General features: G+C 40.5%; 1 protein-coding gene and 1 pseudogene across 2 annotated transcripts in view; both read right to left on the reverse strand.

Annotated features, from left to right (window-relative positions):
• Positions 1–6,786: 6,786 nt before the first annotated feature.
• LOC110501465 (transcription factor Sp5) lies at positions 6,787–9,385 on the reverse strand. Its single transcript, XM_021579051.3, has 2 exons — positions 8,726–9,385; positions 6,787–8,329 (listed from the first exon to the last, which is right to left on the reverse strand). The coding sequence occupies exons 1-2, from the start codon at positions 8,774–8,776 to the stop codon at positions 7,262–7,264; spliced, it is 1,119 nt and encodes a 372-aa protein (XP_021434726.2). The 5' UTR covers positions 8,777–9,385; the 3' UTR covers positions 6,787–7,261.
• Positions 9,386–17,646: 8,261 nt separating this feature from the next.
• The window catches only part of LOC110502051 (myosin-IIIb-like), a 93,805-nt pseudogene continuing 90,518 nt past the window's right edge, over positions 17,647–20,933 (reverse strand). The window contains exons 28-30 of the transcript XR_016490723.1: positions 20,687–20,782; positions 20,260–20,304; positions 17,647–19,855 (exon numbers count right to left, since the gene is read on the reverse strand). The product of XR_016490723.1 is annotated as a myosin-IIIb-like (transcript). The remainder of the gene's footprint in view (positions 19,856–20,259; positions 20,305–20,686; positions 20,783–20,933) is intronic.

Below are 20,933 nucleotides of genomic sequence, written 5' to 3' on the forward strand. Positions count from 1 at the left end.
AAAAAAACATTGGGGGTGTTTTGGAGACTCCACAGGTACTTCCTACTTCCCAACCTGTCAACAGGAGGCTGGCACAACTGATCCATTCCACCTCTAGCCATATGATGTCGATGGTCAGATGCCCCAAAAATTCACAAGCTTTGCAACGCCTGTCAATTTACACCCCCTATAGCTCAGATGCTGTCAATAGATACAGAACATCCTTACTGGACGTTAATAGCTCTATGGACAACCAGACACACTATGAATAGTCTATTCTACCAATAAAACTGAACTTACTAGGCTTTGTATTTACAGCCATGCATGCAACCCCCAACAGTCTCTAAAATTCCACAGTTATTATAATCTTTGAAATGTAAAGCCAATCAGTGGCCAACAAATCCTTTGTCTGCTATTAGAAGCCTCCATGGATGTTCTCAATTCATCCCTAGAAGATTGCTTCATAAGAGGATGATGAAATTTGAACAAAGACAAAGTTCAAATGATGAAGACTTCTTTCAATGATATCCCCCAGGGCCGGCCCTGGGCATAATTGACATAGGCATTTGCTTCTGGCCCCTGGCCACTAAAACAATGTTTTTTTTTGGGGGGGGGGGGGGGGGGTCTCAGACGGGGTCTTAATGTCCCGCGCTGACCTTAGATATCTCTGTTTTTTTAAATATTTTGGTTAGGTCAGGGTGTGACGAGGGTGGGTATGCTAGTTTTTGTATTGTCTAGGGTTTTTGTATGTCTAGGGGTTTTGTATGTCTAGGTATTTGTATGTCTATGGTGGCCTGATATGGTTCCCAATCAGAGGCAGCTGTTTATCATTGTCTCTGATTGGGGATCATATTTAGGTAGCCATTTTCCCTTTTGTGTTCGTGGGTTCTTATGTCTATGTGTAGTTGCCTGTCAGCACTCGTTTGTATAGCTTCACGTTTTGTTATTTTGTTCAGTGTTCATTCTTTAAATAAATAAGAATGTACGCATACTACGCTGCGCCTTGGTCTGATCCTTATAACGAACGTGACACTTAACTTACTGTTGAGCATTAGAATAGTAGAATAAACAGGGTGAAATTTAGAAATGTTGTTGTGCTTCAGCAGTTTTCCTCTTGCTCAGTCAGTCACTGACAGTCACTCAATTAATGTCAGCTAACATTTTTTTAGATTGGTAAGTTAGCTGGGTATACTATCTAAACTTGTAGTAATCATGACCAAATTACTAACTGGGCAAGAAGGTCATGTGCCCAGGGCCCTGACCTCCAGGGGGCCCCCATTAATTTGATTAGTCACTCTCACTCAGATATTATATTAAATTGCATAAGTCATGGAAAAATGTGTAGAATTTAAGGAAAGTACCTGTAAAACTGCCATTTGTCTGTCCACCCCAGAGCAAAACTTATAGATTTGCATGAAATTTGCTATACATTTGCACAATTTTCTCTCCACACCATGGCTAAATGTGTAGATTTGCAGAAAACTACTAAATGTTCTCTATGCCCCATGGCCAAATTTGTAGAATTGCAGGAAATTAACTTTCAAACATAGGGGGTGTAGTGCCACATTTCTCAATCAAAGTTTGTGGCCTGCTGATGACAGCAGGCCACAAACCATTGTAAAATAGACCTATGCATTAAAATGCATCATCCAATTGCAACGTCTGCCTATGTCCACACATATTGTCTCAAGAAAATGTTAGATCTATTGTCTTATACCCTCAAACACCAAGTTAGGCATACCTAATGAATGATAACGCTTCACATTTTACCAGAGAAATGTCCAAACTGCATGCCAACCATTTGAGCTCAGTCAGTTTCACGGGACTATACATTTAGATCTTCTTGAATGACTGTTTCACGAATGAAAGAAAAATCTCTGACGATTCAGCTTCAGATAAGAAATGACTCAGCTTGTGTTTTTGGTGTAACATATTATAGGCATACAGCATTTGCTATTATATTTGGTTCTGTTATGTGAAATACTGCTAACTCCACCTCTTTCTCAATTTTCAAACAGAAATGGGGTGTGCCTTTGGTGGTTCATTGACGTGTCATGTGTGCCACGACCGACGTAGCTAGTTCGTTAGCTAAGCTTGCCACGTGTAGCTAGCCAGTAACTCCTCCAGTATGTCTTGACATCATTTCACTAGATTTGGTTTTGGAAGCTGTAGAAATTGGTAAGAAATGGCACTTCTCTAGAAAAATATATTTTTCATCCATTTAGTTTGAGTTTTTAAGCATTAAATGACCTAGTATGATGGTTCATTGATCCATTATATAGTTTAAAGATGTTATTTTTGTGCTTTTGCCAAAGGTCGACTGTTAAAGTAACTGTCCAGTGTTTCCAGATTTCTATGAGATATGGCCTATAATGAACTACAATATGAGTGAAAAAGTTTCCCTTCCAATGTTTTTTTTAATGAAGTATGTTAAAAAGCTGATCTTCTGTGTTGGACTGGTGTGGGCGTACCCCAACAGAATGGTGTGGACGTACCCCAACAGAATGGTGTGGACGTACCCCAACAGAATGGTGTGGACGTACCCCAACAGAATGGTGTGGACGTACCCCAACAGAATGGTGTGGGTGTATCCCAACAGAATGGTGTGGGTGTATACCACTAATTCGCCATCTCATCCTTGTCAGTAGGATGACAACATCCTCTATGAGGAAATAGCAAGCATTTTTGAAACAATCTGTTTGAGATTCAAGTTTCAGGTGGAATTTGTTTAAGTGTTTTTAAAATCCAATATATGCTATGGCCACAAATACGAGTATAGGATAAGTCAACACATTTTGTTGGGGTATGAGTTAACAGAATATGAACTTTTACAAGTGAGATTTTCATTGGACAGTTCCTTTAAATTGTAACATTTTCTCTAAGCCACATGGCAAAATGCATAGAGTAGAAGGTCTTTAGCTTTAAAACTGCAATATTTTCTATCAGACGATAAAATGTGTAGGATAGCACATTTTCAAAATGCCCCTCCATATACCCCACAAGAGAGGCATAATAAGTCATGTCAAACTGTAGAATTGCAAGAAATACGTTTTAAAATGCCAGCAAAAAAGTTGAGGGAAGACCCCCGTCTACTGTTCATTCTCCCCAATATCTACAACACAATCTTGCCCTTGGAGAGAAGTGATAATATCCTATTTGAAATAATAATAGTAAGTGATAATATATCCTATTTGAAATAATAATAGTAAGTGATAATATTCTATTTGAAATAATAATAGTAAGTAGGACAATTAGACGTATTCAACAGATACAGGGTACGTTTCCGTAAGCTAAGCACTCGAACAGTAGGGCGAGTACAATTGTATCTATCATACATGAGCCCCAAGCCCATGACTGTCACGCCTGCTCCCTGCTCCCCCCCCCCCCCCCCCCGGCTTTCCAGCATTGCGCTCTCCTGCCATCATCATTACACGCCCCTGCCTTCCCCCGACACGCGCATCAACGATTATTGGACTCACCTGAACATAATCACCTCTGCCATTACCTTCCCTATATCTGTCTGGTTCCACGCTATGTTCCCTGCTCCTGCATTGATTGTCGCATGCCCTTGTTTAGCGGTGTGCTGACGCTGTTCCTGTTACCAGTCTTTCCCTCATTAAATGTTCAACTCCCCCGTACCTGCTTCTCATCTCCAGCATCGGTCCTTACACATAACAAACTGTTTTGAGGACAGCCGTTTTAGCAACCCCTGGCAGAGTTTCTGTCTGTGTCTGTTCTTGCTATGTCGGATTTGGCGCGCTCAAAGTGGTCAAGCCTCCGACCAACGGGCCTCTCCGCACACCCCTACAGTTATTCATCATTCACGCCACAGCCAGAGAGAGAGAGAAGACAGGGAAGAAACCAATGTACCTAACTATAGGCTGCTATAGCCTAGTTTTTAAAAATGTAGTTTGTCATTAATTTTCATGGAATTTTTGTGGTAATTAAATACAATTTCAAATTTATTTTAATTAATATATTTTTCTATAAGCTCCTTGTAGTCGCAAATTGAAAACAAGTGAGGAAGTGCCGGTCCCCCTCGCTACAGCAGCTCTACATCCCTGCCCCAAACTAAATATTGCCTAGGGGCCCCCAAAAGGCTAGGGCCAGCCCTGGTGTCCCTGATGTATTTGGTTCACAATACCCCCACCCCTTCCCTCCTCGCTTTTGTGTGATGAATGTACTGTAGATGACTATTGTTTGCCCGTGGAATGTGGAGAAGTCCTCTGGGAAAACGGGATGAAGTCCTCAAACTCATTATGTGTTTAGATATGAATTTCCTTAAGTCCTGAGTTCTAAGGGCCCTATTCAGTCCATCACTGGGTTACTAGGTCTCAGGGACAGGCCAAGTTGAAAAGTGCAATCTTCTTGTGTCGCAAAAATAACCATTTGCAATAATGTGCACAAAATATCAATGTTTACAGCATGTTATAAATAGAAACGCATTTAGACTGCATATTATTTCAAACATGACATGGATGTTGCCAAAAAAATGATTGGTAAATGTTGAATTAATATGGAAATGACTAAAAGTAACTCCACTACATGTAACTGTAACTGCAGGGGAAAAGCTGGCAGTTTTGACTGATCCCAAACTTGGTCACTACATTGGTTTTATAGCAGGGCCTTTTAGTCAGTTCTTATGACAGAGGTCCATTATGGTTCTCTTATGATGTTTCAGGGTTTCATGGCTTGGAGCTGTGCATCACTGTTTTCAGGGGAGTCCTGCAATGGACGGGCGATATCAGCCACTATACAATATTCAAACTACAGTGCGCACACTAGGGAGGGTATTCCTAAACCAATCACAAGTCTCATTTCCTCATCAATTTTCAAATAATTTACTGTATATTCAATTATGTTTTTTTCCATAGAGAGGAGAGTGACTGTGCAGAAATTCTGAATTGTGTGGCTCGTTGACCTGTACCATACAGGTGTAGGATGTAGATGTAGGATGTAGATGTTTAGATGTAGGATGTACATGTTTAGATGTAATGTTTAAAAAGGGATTTCTAAAGTTTGCAATTTGCATTTTAAAATGACAAACTTTATACCCGAATGAAAAATGTATCAACCACTACAAAAAAAAAATCCATGAATTATAATCCACATAATCATTCACATTTCCTGTTGCTGCAGGATTATTTTCCTGCTGTAGCAAACTCAAATTAGGATCCTACATATAGTTGGTGATAGGGGCCACAGGAACATTTCTAGTGCAATTAGGAGGTTAGAATGCTGGGCCCGTAACCGAAAGGGTTGCTGGATCGAATCCCCGAGCTGACAAGGTAAAAATCTGTCGTTTTGTCCCTGAACAAGGCAGTTAACCCACTCTTCCCAGGTAGACCGTCATTGTAAATAAGAATTTGTTCTTATCTGACTTGCCGAGTTAAATAAAGGTTCAAATGTACGATAGGGGGTGCTCTTGCAAGGAAAACAAGTAACCTGACCGCTGAAAAGTTTAATCTTTTGATGAATAGATGGGGAGTTCTTTGATGTAGTCACGCATTTTCCTGAATTATAGCGCCGAGGGTAACAAACGGAATTGAGGAATTTTTGTACAAAATATGGCTAGATTTAAATCATGGTAAGACATGTCAGTGAATTGTGATATGTTTATTGGTGACTCATTTAAGATTCTTTACTGCTCTTACAGTATGCAACCATTCCTAAGTTTGTTCTTAGTGTTTGTGACAATATTCTTGATTGATTATTTAGTAATACAGTATAATGCATTATTTTAGTTTCAGTTTTGAAAAATATCTGTGGGACTAGATTTGTTTTTCTTTAAAGAAATATACCAGAGCAAAAGCCTGAATGTTGCTTTGATAACTATTTTTTAATAAAAGTAAACATTTTCAGATTGTACACTGTAAGATGACCAGTAAATCATGTTGTTGGTGCACTGCTCTCATATCATGTCTATTGTAGCCTGAGAATATACTGACTCCTATTTACTCTACAGAGTAAAGTCTCTTAACTCAACAGAAGAAAAAACAGTATGTATCTCACATATTCTATATCACACAGTGTTCCTCGTATACTGGGTTGAAACCACTGGTGGATCACGATCAACTCCTACTAGGTCACAGGAAAATCATCGGTATTGGACTCTTATTCATCAGGAAATGTAAAGATTTATGTTGGGTCACAACAGAAAAAAAGTTAGGAAACCCCCCACTTTGCACTTAACATTATTGGAGCAATTTGTTTCCTGGACATAATCAGTCGCAAGAAGAAGCTGACTTTCTAAAATTCTTTGTGTGTGCTGAAAGCCATCTAATGCAATTGAATACAATTATGTTGATCATATCATAGCAATTATCCATACTTACACTAACTTTTCATTTCAGTTGTCATTGGACACCTTATCTGCAGAGATAGTGTGATTCTAGCTGATATGAGCCAACATGATCTTGCTTTAGGCTGATGCACCCTACACGTCACATACTCAATGTGATGTCTATGACCGGTTTCATGATCAGGAAATCATAACTTTTCAGAGAAATATGACGGTGGTTTTACACGCTCTTTTGGCTGCTGGAAATGCCAACACCTCTCGTCCAGGTCAGGACTAAATCCTAATCATTGGTTTGACCAACTTCTCGGGTTACAGTTATGGCATACAACTTTTCCTATTATTAATGCATTCTCCGTCTGAGCAGCAGCAATGGTCAACTGATGTGGATCAAAGTGGAAGTCCTTACACAGGTAACCACATAGTGTGAAAGTTATGTAGGAGTAAAAAATGTTTTTGGGGGGGAATAATATGTTATTATGGAAAATTAAAGGAGACTAATTCCGACATTGGGAAATGTTCTCTTTTTTTATTCTCACACAGTATTCGGGTCATATCAACAATAGCATATCTTTTAAAGAGCATGCTAAAACACCCCACATAAAGCAAAAACGGACACTATCATTCAACAAAAGCTATTAAATATTATTTACACGAACGTGAAATCTTCCACAAGGAAAATGGATCAAAACACAAGCTGAAACGTGTCTTTCTTGATATGGTATAGACAGTGAACACCACCTGCTCATGGGGTATTATAGTACGTTTTCCAGGATCCCAACTTAACTTTATGAGACAGATGTCATATATACAAAAAATGTGCTACAACAGAACAGCAATGTTAGAGAAATCATTTTTCGGGATGTAGGAAAAAAGAAGGAAACCAAACAAAAAAAATATGTCACTTTGTACTTAAACTAAGTAAAGGACTTATATTGCACTAGTATAGCTTGATTACTAAATCAACTTGACTAATGTAGGTTACTACATGTTCCTCAAATCTTCCCTTTTAACGTGAAGATCAAGTGTCTTCTCGTGACACTTAGATTTTTTGTTCTGGTGAGTCTTGACATGTTTTGCCAAATGGTCACTCCTCATGAACCTCTTGCAACAATCCGGACAAACAAAACGCTTCTCCCCAGTATGAGTCCTCAGGTGTCTCTGAAGCTCATCAGACCTGGTGAAACTCTTGCCACAGAAAAGCCAGTTACAAATAAATGGACGCTCTCCCGAGTGCCACCTCAGGTGCGCTTTGAGATGGGAAGTTTTGCCATAAACTTTCCCGCACCCTGGTATGTGACAGATGTGTTGCTTTTTCTTGCCGGGCTCATCGCTTGAGGTGGATGACTGACAGTTTGGACACCTGCATCTCCGGCATCTTCGAGCTGTTGCAAGGGGGGACTTGGTGTGAAGGAGGGCAGCGATTTGAGTCTGATACTGCGCAAAGTCTGTATGTCCCATTACCAAGCCCCTCTGCAGTTGGAAACGGTGGTGACCTAGGGATTGAGTGGTGATTGAGTGGTGACTGACGTGGTTTCCCTGTTGGAGACTCCACCACGGAATATCCTCCCCTGTGTTAGGGGACAACTGTCTCTGTTGCTGGTGCACAAGGCCAGAATGTCCGGTAACGAAACCTTGCATGGCAGTTGGCGCTGCATAAGTTACAGCAGGGACGTACGTGGGTGGGCACGAGGACTGCAAAGACTGCATGGAGCAAGGTAACATCTTCACAGGAGAAAAGTCATAGGGATATGAGGGATCCGCTGGGGGGGTGAGCGGGAGCTCGTGGTGGGAAGTAAATGAGCTTTGGATGTGGAGTTGGGATTTAGATAGTCCAAAAGTGGAATTGCTAGAGAGAGTGCTTTGAGGATTCCCCTCGTTACTCCAAGGATGAAAAATTCGCGACGGTGAGCCCAAAGTAGTGTCATAAGGAACCTGTAGGAAATCTGCCGGACTTGATCCGTGGTGATGTCCGATCCGGTTACAAGTGGCAGCTAACAGCGCCAGTGGAGAGTGTTTGCAGTTCTCTGGTGAAGAGTTCGGAGTACGGTCCTGCATAAGTAAAACAAATCATTATCAATTATGTGTTTACTTGGCTCTAAACTTGACTAAACTAAAGACTACAGAGTCATAACGGCATAGGACCCACGTTTGACGCTCCGTGAACTAAAACGACATTAGCCTAATATTAGTTTCAATAGACTCGCATGCCTACAAAATAAACATAGAGTTGTAACATAATCATCCAAGCCGTTCATTTCGCCACATACTGTAAGTAATTCATAGAGCCACATTTCAGTCATTATAGGATATGAATCGGGTATAATGTCCATTACGCGCGCACACACGCGTATCACGCGTGTTCTAAACAAATATTTAAACTACCATATACGTACAATAATGTTTTGAGGACAAATTAAAAACACGAGCAAAAACTTTTGAACAAACCTGAAGAAAAGCCTGGAGTGTTTCATTCCGCAGTACAGCCACTGCTGCCATGGTGAACGTCCTCTTCCTTCTTGTTAAAAAACAACTCACAATAAAACGAATTGAGATGAACGTAAAATCGTAGAAAAATGTCTTGACGTGGTAAGGTCTTCACACTCAGTACTTCCTCTCCTCGAGATATCCGTCGACTATCTGGAGAGTGAGGGATCACTTCTTAGAATTTGATAAGGACTTTGGTGGGCCGCCAGCCAGTCAGAAATAAGATTTGTTACTTTGAAGTTTGCCGCTGCCCAATCATCAAAGAATAGCGGCTCTTTGAGAGGGGAAAGCAAATCCTTTGAATCCACAAAGCTCCTATGGTGTGTTTGTTGGTCTGGATAAAAGAGCTGATTATTAGGGGGGGATGGGAAGGGTGGAGATAAAGGCGGGACAATTAATGAAGTAATCACTATGTGGGAAATGTATATACACAAATAATTGGATTTTCTTGATCAAAGACCCCCATGCCGCCTGGAGACTCCGGTATTGGATGCTGTAGTCATTTGATCCTCTTTTGTAATTAAGGATTTGTAGCAGGACCCTCTGTGACAATGTGACATTGTTATCTCTCGAGATCTCCTGGCGAATAGCTATTTGATAACTTCAAGAGGAGTAGCTAATGAGACCAAATCTAGTGACTCAACACAAAGCTTGTGTTTCAAAATACAAAATAAAATGTTTTTTATTATAACAAACCGTTATGATGTTGATAACTTGTTTCCATGGAACTAAAATACTTTTGATAGTTTATCAAGCATTACATATCAAGTGGCGGACCACTGTAAAATATCTCTTTGAATAAGGTTACCGTTTATACGTGCTTACAGGCATTTCATCGTCCTCGCTTCACTTCTTTCATTCTTTGATAGTTAACCCCAGAAGCCTATTGTGCTGGCATTAGCGTTCTAGTGCATAAATGTACTTTTACCCACTGGTGGCAAAATGTACTGTCGGATAATGGGCTCCCGAGTGGGGCAGCGGTCTAAGGCACGGCATCTCAGTGCTTGAGACGTCACTACAGACACCCCTGGTTCGAATCCAGGCTGTATCACAACCGGCCGTAATTGGAAATCCCATTTGGCCGGTGTAGGCCGTCATTGTAAATAACAAACTTGCCTAGTTAAAAATAAGTTGGAAGTGATAGAAGCGGTAGCCTAACAACTATAGGCTATTTTCAGTAACTAATTGCAACTGATGTAACACTAAACGACCATAGTATTGCTGCATGATTAACCTATTTAGATAGCCCTCCATTGATCCAGCTCAAAGTTGGCAGAGAGTATGATGTCTCTATTGTGTGTTTCCTAAAAAGTTGTACCAGTGCAGAGAGGCCTGGGAATGAAGGAGGAGTTACCATCCCCAAGAAAGTGGAAACAATTTTGAAACTCCCCGCCCTGCTCCGCCTTGAGCATTCATGCAAGTGGCCAAGCACGTAAGACCTCAAGGCGCTTCATAATTAACGAGTGTTATGAATTAGACCTAAATAAAACAAATAAACAAACTAACGTTTAATACAGGCAAATAAAGGCATATATTTTCTAATAAGAATTACAATCCATATTATACAATATAAACTACCGGTTCTGATCATTCTAATTTCAAAACTTTTGTAAAAAAAAAAACTGTTGTAACCTAGTCATCTTCAACTGTAAATCCCTGCCACTTTTCTTCTATATCAACGCAGTCATCTTTATCAGGCTTCCCCGAAGAAACAATCACTGTCCTCGCAAATACTTTGGAGCGGCTGATTTAGAATTAAATCTGTTTCTTTGAAGGGATTAATGTTCCCGGTCCTCTCCCACGGCTCTACACACAGTCATGGGGGAAAAGGGGGAGCCCTGCTGGGCCGTTTCTCTACAAAGCAGTAAATAGGCTGCTTGCCTGTGCCTTAATACATATTATTTACAACTATGGTCAATGAATACCAAGTATCACAACAGGTCAATAAGGATCTCATTTCCTATGCGTGTTATTGCTGCATAATAAAAAGGTAGTGTATAGGATTCGTTATGCTCCAATAACTTTACCTCTAATCCACTGCGCTCTATGAAATACAAGAGTATATGAGTGGCGCTTGCTCGTACAGTTAGACCATGGCTTAAGGAATAGCAACTCATTATTGCTTTTCAGAAACATTGCATTTACAAGAGTCATATATATTCAATTAGGACTAGAAACATATATTGTATAACTTTGAATGCATCTTGTAGATGACGTGTGGTAGTCTGACTGGCAGTTCAAACACTAGTCAAAGCGTTGAGTAAATTTGTTTGATTTATTTTACTCCACTTTATTAGAACGTTGTAAAACAATGTGGATAGAAATTAAGACGGTGAGAACGCGTAAATGTTAAAAGCAGCACGCTGCAAGTGCGCAAAAAAATACCAACCTGCATGTACTACTGACTACAACTCTGATCTCACATGGGGTGAATGACAATTCTACAATAAATTGCTGTTGACATTATACTGTTGAGAGTGGAATACATGGATATAAAAAATAACAGCAATTCAAGCCATTCCACCAAAAGTGACTTATAAACCATGCTATTTACACTTTTATATACACTGAACAAAAATAAACACATGTAAAATGTTGACCCCATGTTTCATGAGCTGAAATAAAAGATCCCAGAAATGTTCCATATACACAAAAAAAAAAGTATTTCTCTCAAATATCATGCACAAATGTGTTTACATCCCTGTTAGCCAAGATAACCCATCCACCTGACAGGTGTGGCATGTCAAGAAGTTGATTAAAAAGCATTTTCATTACACAGGTGCACCTTGTGCTGGGTACAATAAAAGGCCACTCTAAAATGTGCAGTTTTGTCACACAACCCAATGCCACAGATGTCTTAAGTTTTGAGGGAGAGTGCAATTGACATGCTGACTGCAGGATTATCCACCAAAGCTGTTGCCATAGAATTGAATGTTCATTTCTCTACCATAAGCCACCTCCAGTGTTGTTTTAGAGAATTTGGCAGTATGTCCAACCGGCCTCACAACCGCAGACCACGTGTAACCACGCCAGCCCAGGACCTCCAGATCTGGCTTCTTCACCTGTGACAGCTGATGAAACTGAGGAGTATCTCTGTCTCAAATAAAGCCCCTTTCTGGGGAAAATACTAATTCTGATTGGCTGGGCCTGACTCCCCAGTGGGTGGGCCTGGCTCCCAAATGGGTGGGCCTATATCACAATATAAATGTGATGTTTTTGGATAAGTGATCTCAATGAAGACTATTGATCATCGCCTTCTCAATCACTTTGCTTGGACAAATAATAGAGCCAATCAAAAATAATGAGACGTAAACATGCAATCACTTCAACTCATCTAAAATAAAATCTTTTAGATCCACAAAGAGAGACAAAAGTCCATTTATAATACATCATTCATTCCTTTTGTATTACTTCAACATAGTTGACTTCAAGTCCAGAGAATTAAACATTGAAATACACAGGATAACATGTCTCCAATTCCAGGCACAATGGCTTATTCCATCTATATAAAAAGCATTTTTACTATATACGTGCATTAATATGGCATGTTTCATATTTCAGTATCAATTATTTCCCAGAAAATGTAATATACTGTCTGTGGAGTAAGTGAAAGTGGCGTTGCATCCGGTCTTATAACATTAAATACATTGACAGTGAGAAGTGCAGCTTTGAGGTAGTTGGGGGGCAATGCAACAACGTGAACCCTTTTTTAACTTTTCATATTCTCTGGACAGTTGGAGAGAAAGCAGGTTCCACATCTGTCTCACACAAGAGACATGAGAGAGAGGGAGGCTGAGAGAGAGAGGGAGTGGGGGAGCGCGAGAAGAGAGGTGCTCGAGGCTACTGGGTACTTGAGCCGCTATAATGGTGTCTCGTATGAGAAAACATCTGTGAATTTCCTCAGTGATCTACAAGAAAGTATAACTCAGAGCAGTCACTCAGCAGACCTTTGAAGTTGCTCTCTGACAGAAAGCTGCCATTGTTCACAGCCTCCAACATAGAAGAACTCCAACTTTGGTCTCTCTAATTTTCAAGATTTTTCCTGCAATGCGATAAAACACATTTTTCTCCCCCAACCTATGAAGGAGAGGATCTCTGCATATTCAAGATAAAACCCATGGCAATGTGCAGGCTGGCCCAAGGTCAAGGAAGGAGGGGAAAGTCATTTCACATTCTCTCAGCCCACCCTGTGTGTGGTAACTCAGCCTTCCCACAATAATTCTCAGCGTCAAAACCTGCTCTACCAGGAAAGATGAGAAATGGACATATCATATCAAGTAATTACGCTGTCGGAGAAGCCAGCCAGGGACAAAAGCACCTGTCGCAGACTAACTAACTGCATGTAAAAGTTCTCACTACATCATGTTCTCTTATTTACATATTCTGTGTTATACTTTACACTACATGACCAAAAGTATGTGGACACCTGCTTGTCAAACGTATAATTTCAAAATCATGGGCTTTAATAAGGAGTAGGTTCCCCCTTTTCTGCTATAACAGCCTCCACTCTTCTGTGAAGGCTTTTCACTAGATGTTGGAAAATTGCTGCGGGGACTTGTTCCATTCAGCCACAAGAGCATTAGTGAGGTTGGGCACTGATGTTGGGCAATTAGGCCTGGCTCGCAGTCGGTGTTCCAATTCATCCCAAAGGTGTTCGATGGAGTTGAAGTCAGGGGTCTGTGCAGGCCAGGCAAGTTCTTCCACACCAATCTCGACAAACCATTTCTGTTTGGACTTTGCTTCGTGCACGGGGGCATTGTCATGCTGAAACAGGAAAGGGCCTTCTCCAAACTGTTTCCACAAAGTTGAAAGCACAGAATCTGCTGCAGCATTACGATTTCCCTTCACTGGAACTAAGGGGCCTAACCCGAACCATGAAAAACAGCCCTAGACCATTATTCCTCCTCCACCAAAGTTTACATTTGGCACTATGCAGTGGGTCAGATAGCCCCAATAACAGCACTTACAGTTGACTGGGAAAGCTCTAGCAGGGCTGAAATTGGACGAACTGACTTTTTGGAAAGGTGACATCCTATGCGGGTGCCACATTGAAAGTCACTGAGCTCTTCAGTAAGGCCATTCTACTGACAATGTTTGGCTATGGAGATTGCATGGCTGTGTGCTCGATTTTTATACACCTATCAGCAACGGGTGTGGTTGAAATAGCCAAATCCACTCATTTGAAGGGGTGTCCACAGACTTTTGCATATATAGTCTCTTGTTTTATAAGAAGTATAAATGTATAATTGTCATGGATGCATGTTAGGGGCCTGTGCCCGACAGTAAAGGAGATTATTTCATGAAGCCCTAGGTGATATGATCCTGTTTCTCTTAGCAGTGGCAGAAAAACAGAGACACAGAGAGACAGATTTCCCCATTTATTCTCCCAAACTACAGCAAGGCCACAGTGATTCTCACACTGTTACCCGCCCAGCGTTTATTCTAATGGCAGCTGGTCCCACCATCTGGGCGAGCAGTGCCGAGGCAAAACAGAACAGGTTACACACCTTTGGCCATGCCCAGTCTGCTAGTGCCCCGTTCATTCCACAAGCTGAGAGAGGCTAATCAGAATTTCACGCTCTGATTTGTCAAACCTCACTCCAACACCAGAGGCATTCAAACTTCTTAGCCAAACACATTTCGTAGGACATAGGATGAATGTTGTTTCCTTACGCTGTTTTGTATCTAGTCTTTTGCTAGCTTACTATGTTATTGCATGGGTAAGTAACCTGATTGTTGAATGCTCGTTTTTTTCAAATACAATTCTTTGAGGAAAACCAGTCATTAGCTACCCAAATGACAGAGGAAAAGTTTCAAGGAAATCCCTTCATGCATACATTTTCTCTTCATGCAAATGTGAGCAACTCAAACTGCGCATAGAATGACCGCAACAAATTGCAGGTGTGAGGAAGCTGAAACAAAAGCCACTGTAACTCTAATGGCCTCCCTTGTCATTAAAAGGCCTTTGATGTGCATACTCAACACACTCTTTTATCTCCTTCTTCCTCTCTCCCTTTTACTCTCTCTCTCTCTCTCGCTCTCTCTCTCCCTCTCCCCTGCTCAACCAGTTTCTTTATTAATGCACTTTTTAGGGAATGTTCTTTTGCACAGAACCCTCAACACATCTGACATCTGTTTGACGTTCATGCCTGTCCATTTCTTTGGCATCAATCATTAGCTTGCTAAGAGCATCATAGGGTAAGGCCTGCGAGGACCGTCCTCGAGAGTCTCTGCTGAAATTCTTTAATGCAATGCTGAACATCTGTATCTCAAAAGGACATAAACTGCATTAAAACAGAGTGTGCCTGCAAATACTGCTCAAGAAACATTGATATTCAAAAACTCTCCCTTTGAACTCAAAGGATATAGAAACAGGACAACGTTGCCCTAATTTGTGTTCACTCTTTGAAGTAAGACATCACTATTAGGTGAAAAAAAGGTAAATGTGCTCCCGTGGAAAATAAAAGCTTTTCATAATTTGTAAAAGGCTGGAGTTCGAGATATCAGAAAGAAAGCGGTAGTATGAAATGTGGTTGATATGAATGTTTTTAGGCGGAAAACGCAGTGTTTGCAGCAACTAGTGAAAATGGCATCAGTGGTGATTTAACCACATTAAAGGAGTCCTCTGTTGCCCCAGATTCAGACAGATTTAATGAGGGGAAAAACAGGAGGCAGCTGGGGTTTATGAAGAGGTATTAAACAAAACAGGTGACAGGCCTCAATCCTTTACTTAACAGACACACACTGAGATCTGCTCCGTCTGGTTGGTGTCCACCTGTCCGTCCAACACCAGTATGACCACTTTTCCCATCCATACCATTAATACCATCGCAAGCATATTCTAAGCTTAGAACAAACAGTGTAACATTGTTTACCAGATACATAATCAAGTACCCAACGTTGTCACATCCACAGGTCACCTCCTTTCACATGCTCAGGCAGGCAGTCAGCCAGGGACTTCATTTGGCAGAGAGAGAGAGAGAATGAGGGAAAGTAACACCCACTCACAGCACCATATATCACCATAGTCTAACCTTGTTATTAAAACTAAGTAAGCCTATTTCAAATTCCTTTCCATGGTAAAACAGGGCCAAAATAATCAAGGGCGCATGATCACACTTAATTGATTCACTGTACTTTTAAGACACACTACAGGGTGCTGTGGTGACCTATTTCAGCCGGCTCTTCAGTGGAACGAAATATCCCCAGTAAGGGAGTAATGCACAAGCAGTATTCTAATTACTGCTGGATCCGCCGCTGTACAACCGGAGGTGAAGTGCTTTTGAACTAACTGCACAATCGCCAACGCCACATTATAGGCCCCTTTTATTTCTTGCAATTTTGCAATTTCCATATGAATCCCTCTGCGTCGTGTTGAAATGTAAAATACTGCAATGCAATTTACGTATATGTCTTAAATAAATATTTGGTGAGGTTCAATAACTAATAGTCAACTATTCATTTTAATGTCACTGTAAAATTATAATCAGAGATTGAGTATCTCAGTACACTCATATAAATTCCCTTAGTTTGACTTTCTTCAGACAAATTTTCAATCTCAAAGGGCATTTAATGTAGAATCCGCTCTAGTAGAAAAGGTTTACAATTTGAATACAAAAATATGCTTTCAGCTTTGACAGAGGAACTAAACAGATCTTATTGGTCCTTGAAATTTGCATATACTCTTTTCTGATGCTGCCCCTAAACAACAGAAGAGCTTTTCCAAATCAAGACTGGATTCTGCCTTATCAACCACCAATAATCTTTCAACTCACTATTTGTATTTATGAAGGATCCCCATTAGCTGTTGCCAAGGCAGCAGCTGCTCTTCCTGGAGTACAGCAACAAGGCAGTTATAAACAATTTAAAATATTACATGACATTACATTTCATAACAGTTTACCCATAACACTTTATTATCAAATATTACAATACAACATCCATGTGTAGAGTGTGTGTCTTATCATGTATATGTGTGTCTGTGCGTGTGCCTCTTCACAGTCCTCGCTGTTACATAAGGTGTATCTTTATCTTTAAAAAAAATCTGATTCTACTGCTTGCATTAGTTACCTGATGTGGAATAGAGTTCCATGTAGTCATGACTCTATGTACTACTGTGCACCTCCCATAGTCTGTTCTGGACTTGGGGATTTTGAAGAGACCTTTGGTGGCATGTCTTGTGGGGTATGCATAGGTGCCTGAGGTAGTTTAAACAGAAACATCGGTGAATTCAGCATGTCAAACCTTCTTATAAAAACAGGTAGTGATGAAGTCAATTTCTCCTCCACTTTGAGCCATGAGAGATTGACATGTATATTATTAATGTTAGCTCTCCATGTACATTTAAGGGCCAGCTGTGCTGCCCTTTTCTGAGGCAATTGTACTTTTCTGAGGTCTCTCTTTGTGGCACCTGACCACACAACTGAACAGTAGTCCAGGTGAGACAAAACTAGTGCCTGTAGGACCTGCCTTGTTGATAGTATTGTTAAAAAGGCAGAGCAGCGCTTTATTATGGACAGACTTTTCCCCATTTTAGCTACTGTTATATCAACATGTTTTGACCATGACCGTTTATAATCCAGGATTACTCCAAGCAGTTTAGTCACCTCAACTTGCTCAATTTCCACATCATTTAATTTAATGCTTTTAGTTTATGAAATATTTAGGACTAACTTATTCCTTGCCACCCGTTCCGAAATTAACTGCAGCTCTTTGTTAAGTGTTGCAGTGATTTCACTCGCTGTAGTAGCTGATGTGTAAAATGTTGAGTCATCCACATACATAGACACACTGGCTTTACTCAAGACCAGTGGCATTTCATTAGTAAAGATTGAAAAAAGTAAGGGGCCTAGACAGCTGCCCTGAGGAATTATTGATTCTACTTGGAACACCTTCTGTGTTCTGTTACCTGTCTAACTCTTTATCCACAATATAGCAGGGGGTGTAAAGCCATAACACATACGTTTTTCCATCAGCAGACTATGATCGATGTCAAAAGCCACACTCTCTAACAAAACAGCTCCCAAAATCTTTTTATCATCAATTTCTCTCAGCCAATCATCAGTCATTTGTGTAACTGCTGTGCTTGTTGAATGTCCTTCCCTATAAGCTTGCTGAAAGTCTGTTTGTCAATTTGTTTACAGTAAAATAGCATTGTATCTAGTCAAACACAATTTTTTCCAAAAGTTTACGAAGGGTTGGTATCAGGCTGATTGCTCGGCTAATTGAACTAGTAAAGGGGGCTTTACTATTCTTGGGTAGCAGAATTACTTCTAGCTTCCCTCCAGGCATGAGGGCACAGACTTTCTAGTAGGCTTAGATTGAAGATATGGCAAATAAAATGTACGCAGGTATGAATAACATTATTAGTACATATTAGTACAGTATGTCTCACAATGTGAAAAAGCCATACAACATGTTAGCTTTAAAGTCCCACAAAACCTGAATGCAACTCGACCTAGTCCTGACGCGTAATGTAAGTAGTCTTGCTCTCTGATGGCCAACTAGGGCTTCTGAAAACCCAAAGGAATTAGAGTAGAGTAGAACCTGGACTGACTGTGGCTGGTCCTGCTATCTCGGCAGAGCTCTAATGTGTTTCTCACTGAGTAAGAATAAGGAGGAAGGGATCTTCAGTCATTTTTATTTATTTTATTTATTTAACCTTTATTTAACTAGTCATACCCCCCTACTCTTCCTATTAAGATCAAAATCTTGGCTTGGGCCCTGGGGTGTCAACAAAAGGAGATGCAGTAAATGATATGCAAATTACCCCCCACTACAAATCAACTTGCCAGCCCCGCATTTCCGACACATCTTAAAAGGAAATTCTTATACTTTGGGGGAAATTCAGAGTTACGACTAGCTCTGTTTCAGTGAAAGACAATTTTTGGAGATTCTAGTACACAGCATCTATAGATCACTCTGGGTATAATGATAAAAATAAAAAAACATATTACAATCATTATTGAATAATTCACTGAAAGGGGTTGAATAATTAACCGCAAAGGGTTAAATAATAACATTGACTATTCACATTGCAGTATACCTCTATGTTCTCAATACAGCTTTTCAGGGAGAGGACTTGACAACAGAATTGCTACAATTAATTTAGTGTACCACAGTGAACAGAGAATTGCTACACTTAATTTAGTGTACCACAGTGAACAGAGAATTGATACACCGATCATGACACTATTACTCCTTTCGAATGCTAGCCCTGGTCTGCACAGACTGAGGATGATGGGCAAATGTCTAGTTCTCAGAGTCTGGTTCCATGACTGATTTCCACCCCTCCTCTCTAAATAGAGCTGTTTTCCTACAGTATCTACTTTGGCTCAAGCTTGCTGTTAGGAGAGTCTTAGTCAGGGTCTATTGTACAATATTCCCTGACAATGAAACTTCATAGAAGAAAAATATATGATTTCATTGGTCTTTTCCTCTTCCGCTAAACAGCTGTCATTTTCTCCCCACAAACGTGCATTTGTCGTTGACTTTTAATGTATGGATGCAACATCTGTACCATTTTGTCATGATTTGTCATGATATTTCTTTTAACATGAGTCTCTTGTGTGAACCAGATTTGTTCAAAACAAGCCAGAAGAGGAATGAACGACACCATAACTAATCCCTCCATTACTGGAGCCTATCTGACTAAATTGAGAGGTGTGTGGGGGAGGTGTCAATGTACAAGGAACTGCTGATGTACAACATGGCAGCGGAACTATATTCATGAGAAAAGTTCATGATCAGCCAGATACACACATACCTGTACATGGGGAGCATCATTAGTCAGTCTTAAAAATAATTAAAAATAAATAAATAATAATAATAATTAAAAATAATTTGCTTTGGTCTCTTGTTGTACATCACTGGTACTTGTAATACATGGTGCATATGGAGGAAAGGTTCTTTCAGTGTGTGTCTGGCTAGTGCTCTTTGACTCTTACTAGTTGACAGGGGTTGTAGCTCAGTTCTGACTGAAGAGTGGCCCTCTTGACAGGGTGGGAGGGGCCCCAGTGGAGTAGCCTTCCTCTGGGATTGACTCCACCGGTGACAGTAATTTGTAGTACTCTGTCCAGCACTTGGATTTAGCTGTGATGTTGAAGATAGGAAGATTATGAGAGGGAAAATGTTAAGACGGCTCTTTTAAAACATTTCAAAACAGAAAATGTAGTCAGTTTAATCCCGTTAATAAAAGCAATGATATCTAACTTAGATAAGGCAGAGAGGAATTAAGCCTCTCCTATATGACATTGACTTGGTCGCCTATAAACCTGGTTTACAAATAGTCAAACTGTCAACAATTAAAATTAGCATGCTGACAAAGCCGTAATATGTCGCCCTCTCTAATGACGCAAAGGAGCTCGTAAAAAAATGTGGTTATTTTCAGCTCTCAATTTACATGATAGGAAAACAAAATCCATTCCTGGATTCTACTATTCCACAAAGGGCCTGCTCTGTTTAGAGTTGCTGTAGGAAGGAAAGCAGTTATTTACCCAAGTTCTCGGCTTCCTCTTGCTCCCTTGGTAATCCAGATTTCTCTGTGGAAAGGGCCAAGAGCACACAGTCAAAAGATGAGCAGAGAGTCATACATTTTTAATTCAAAGTGATTTTGTGTTGAATGAGAGCAGATGCTGATAGTATCAGAAGTCACAGCATTTTTTATTTTTTTTGTATCAAAGGGCTCAAGTGAGCCTGATGAAGCATCCATCTTGCTCAGCTTTGATAAACCACATCAATTATTCACCGTGAAGGCAGACATCCTGACATGAAAGCAACAGATAAAGAGCATAAGCACATGTTCAAGACAAGAGGCAGAGAAGCGTGGGGGTGGGGCTCGAGGGTCTGGCACAGGTAGATTTAATTGTATTATCATCTGGAACCAAAGTCAGACAAAGGGCTTTATCACCACTTTGAACTCACATTTAGCTGGTTGTAATAGAGACTGTCTTCAGGGCTGTTCAGCAGTTTGCTGGCCCCGCCGGCGAGGGGTTCGCTGCTGCAGCTTGAGCACTGGACCTGCAACAGAGACAAATCACCCAGACACAGCACAGAGACATGGCACCCAGTGGGATCCTCTTACAACAACAACAACAACCAAAACAAAATTCCACACTGATACGCAGTGCTGTAACAGCCCCAATGGATAACCACTACACAATGAGATGCA

Source organism: Oncorhynchus mykiss, chromosome 22 (assembly GCF_057628025.1).
Source record: "Oncorhynchus mykiss isolate SJ-2025 chromosome 22, ASM5762802v1, whole genome shotgun sequence".
NCBI lineage: Eukaryota > Metazoa > Chordata > Actinopteri > Salmoniformes > Salmonidae > Oncorhynchus > Oncorhynchus mykiss.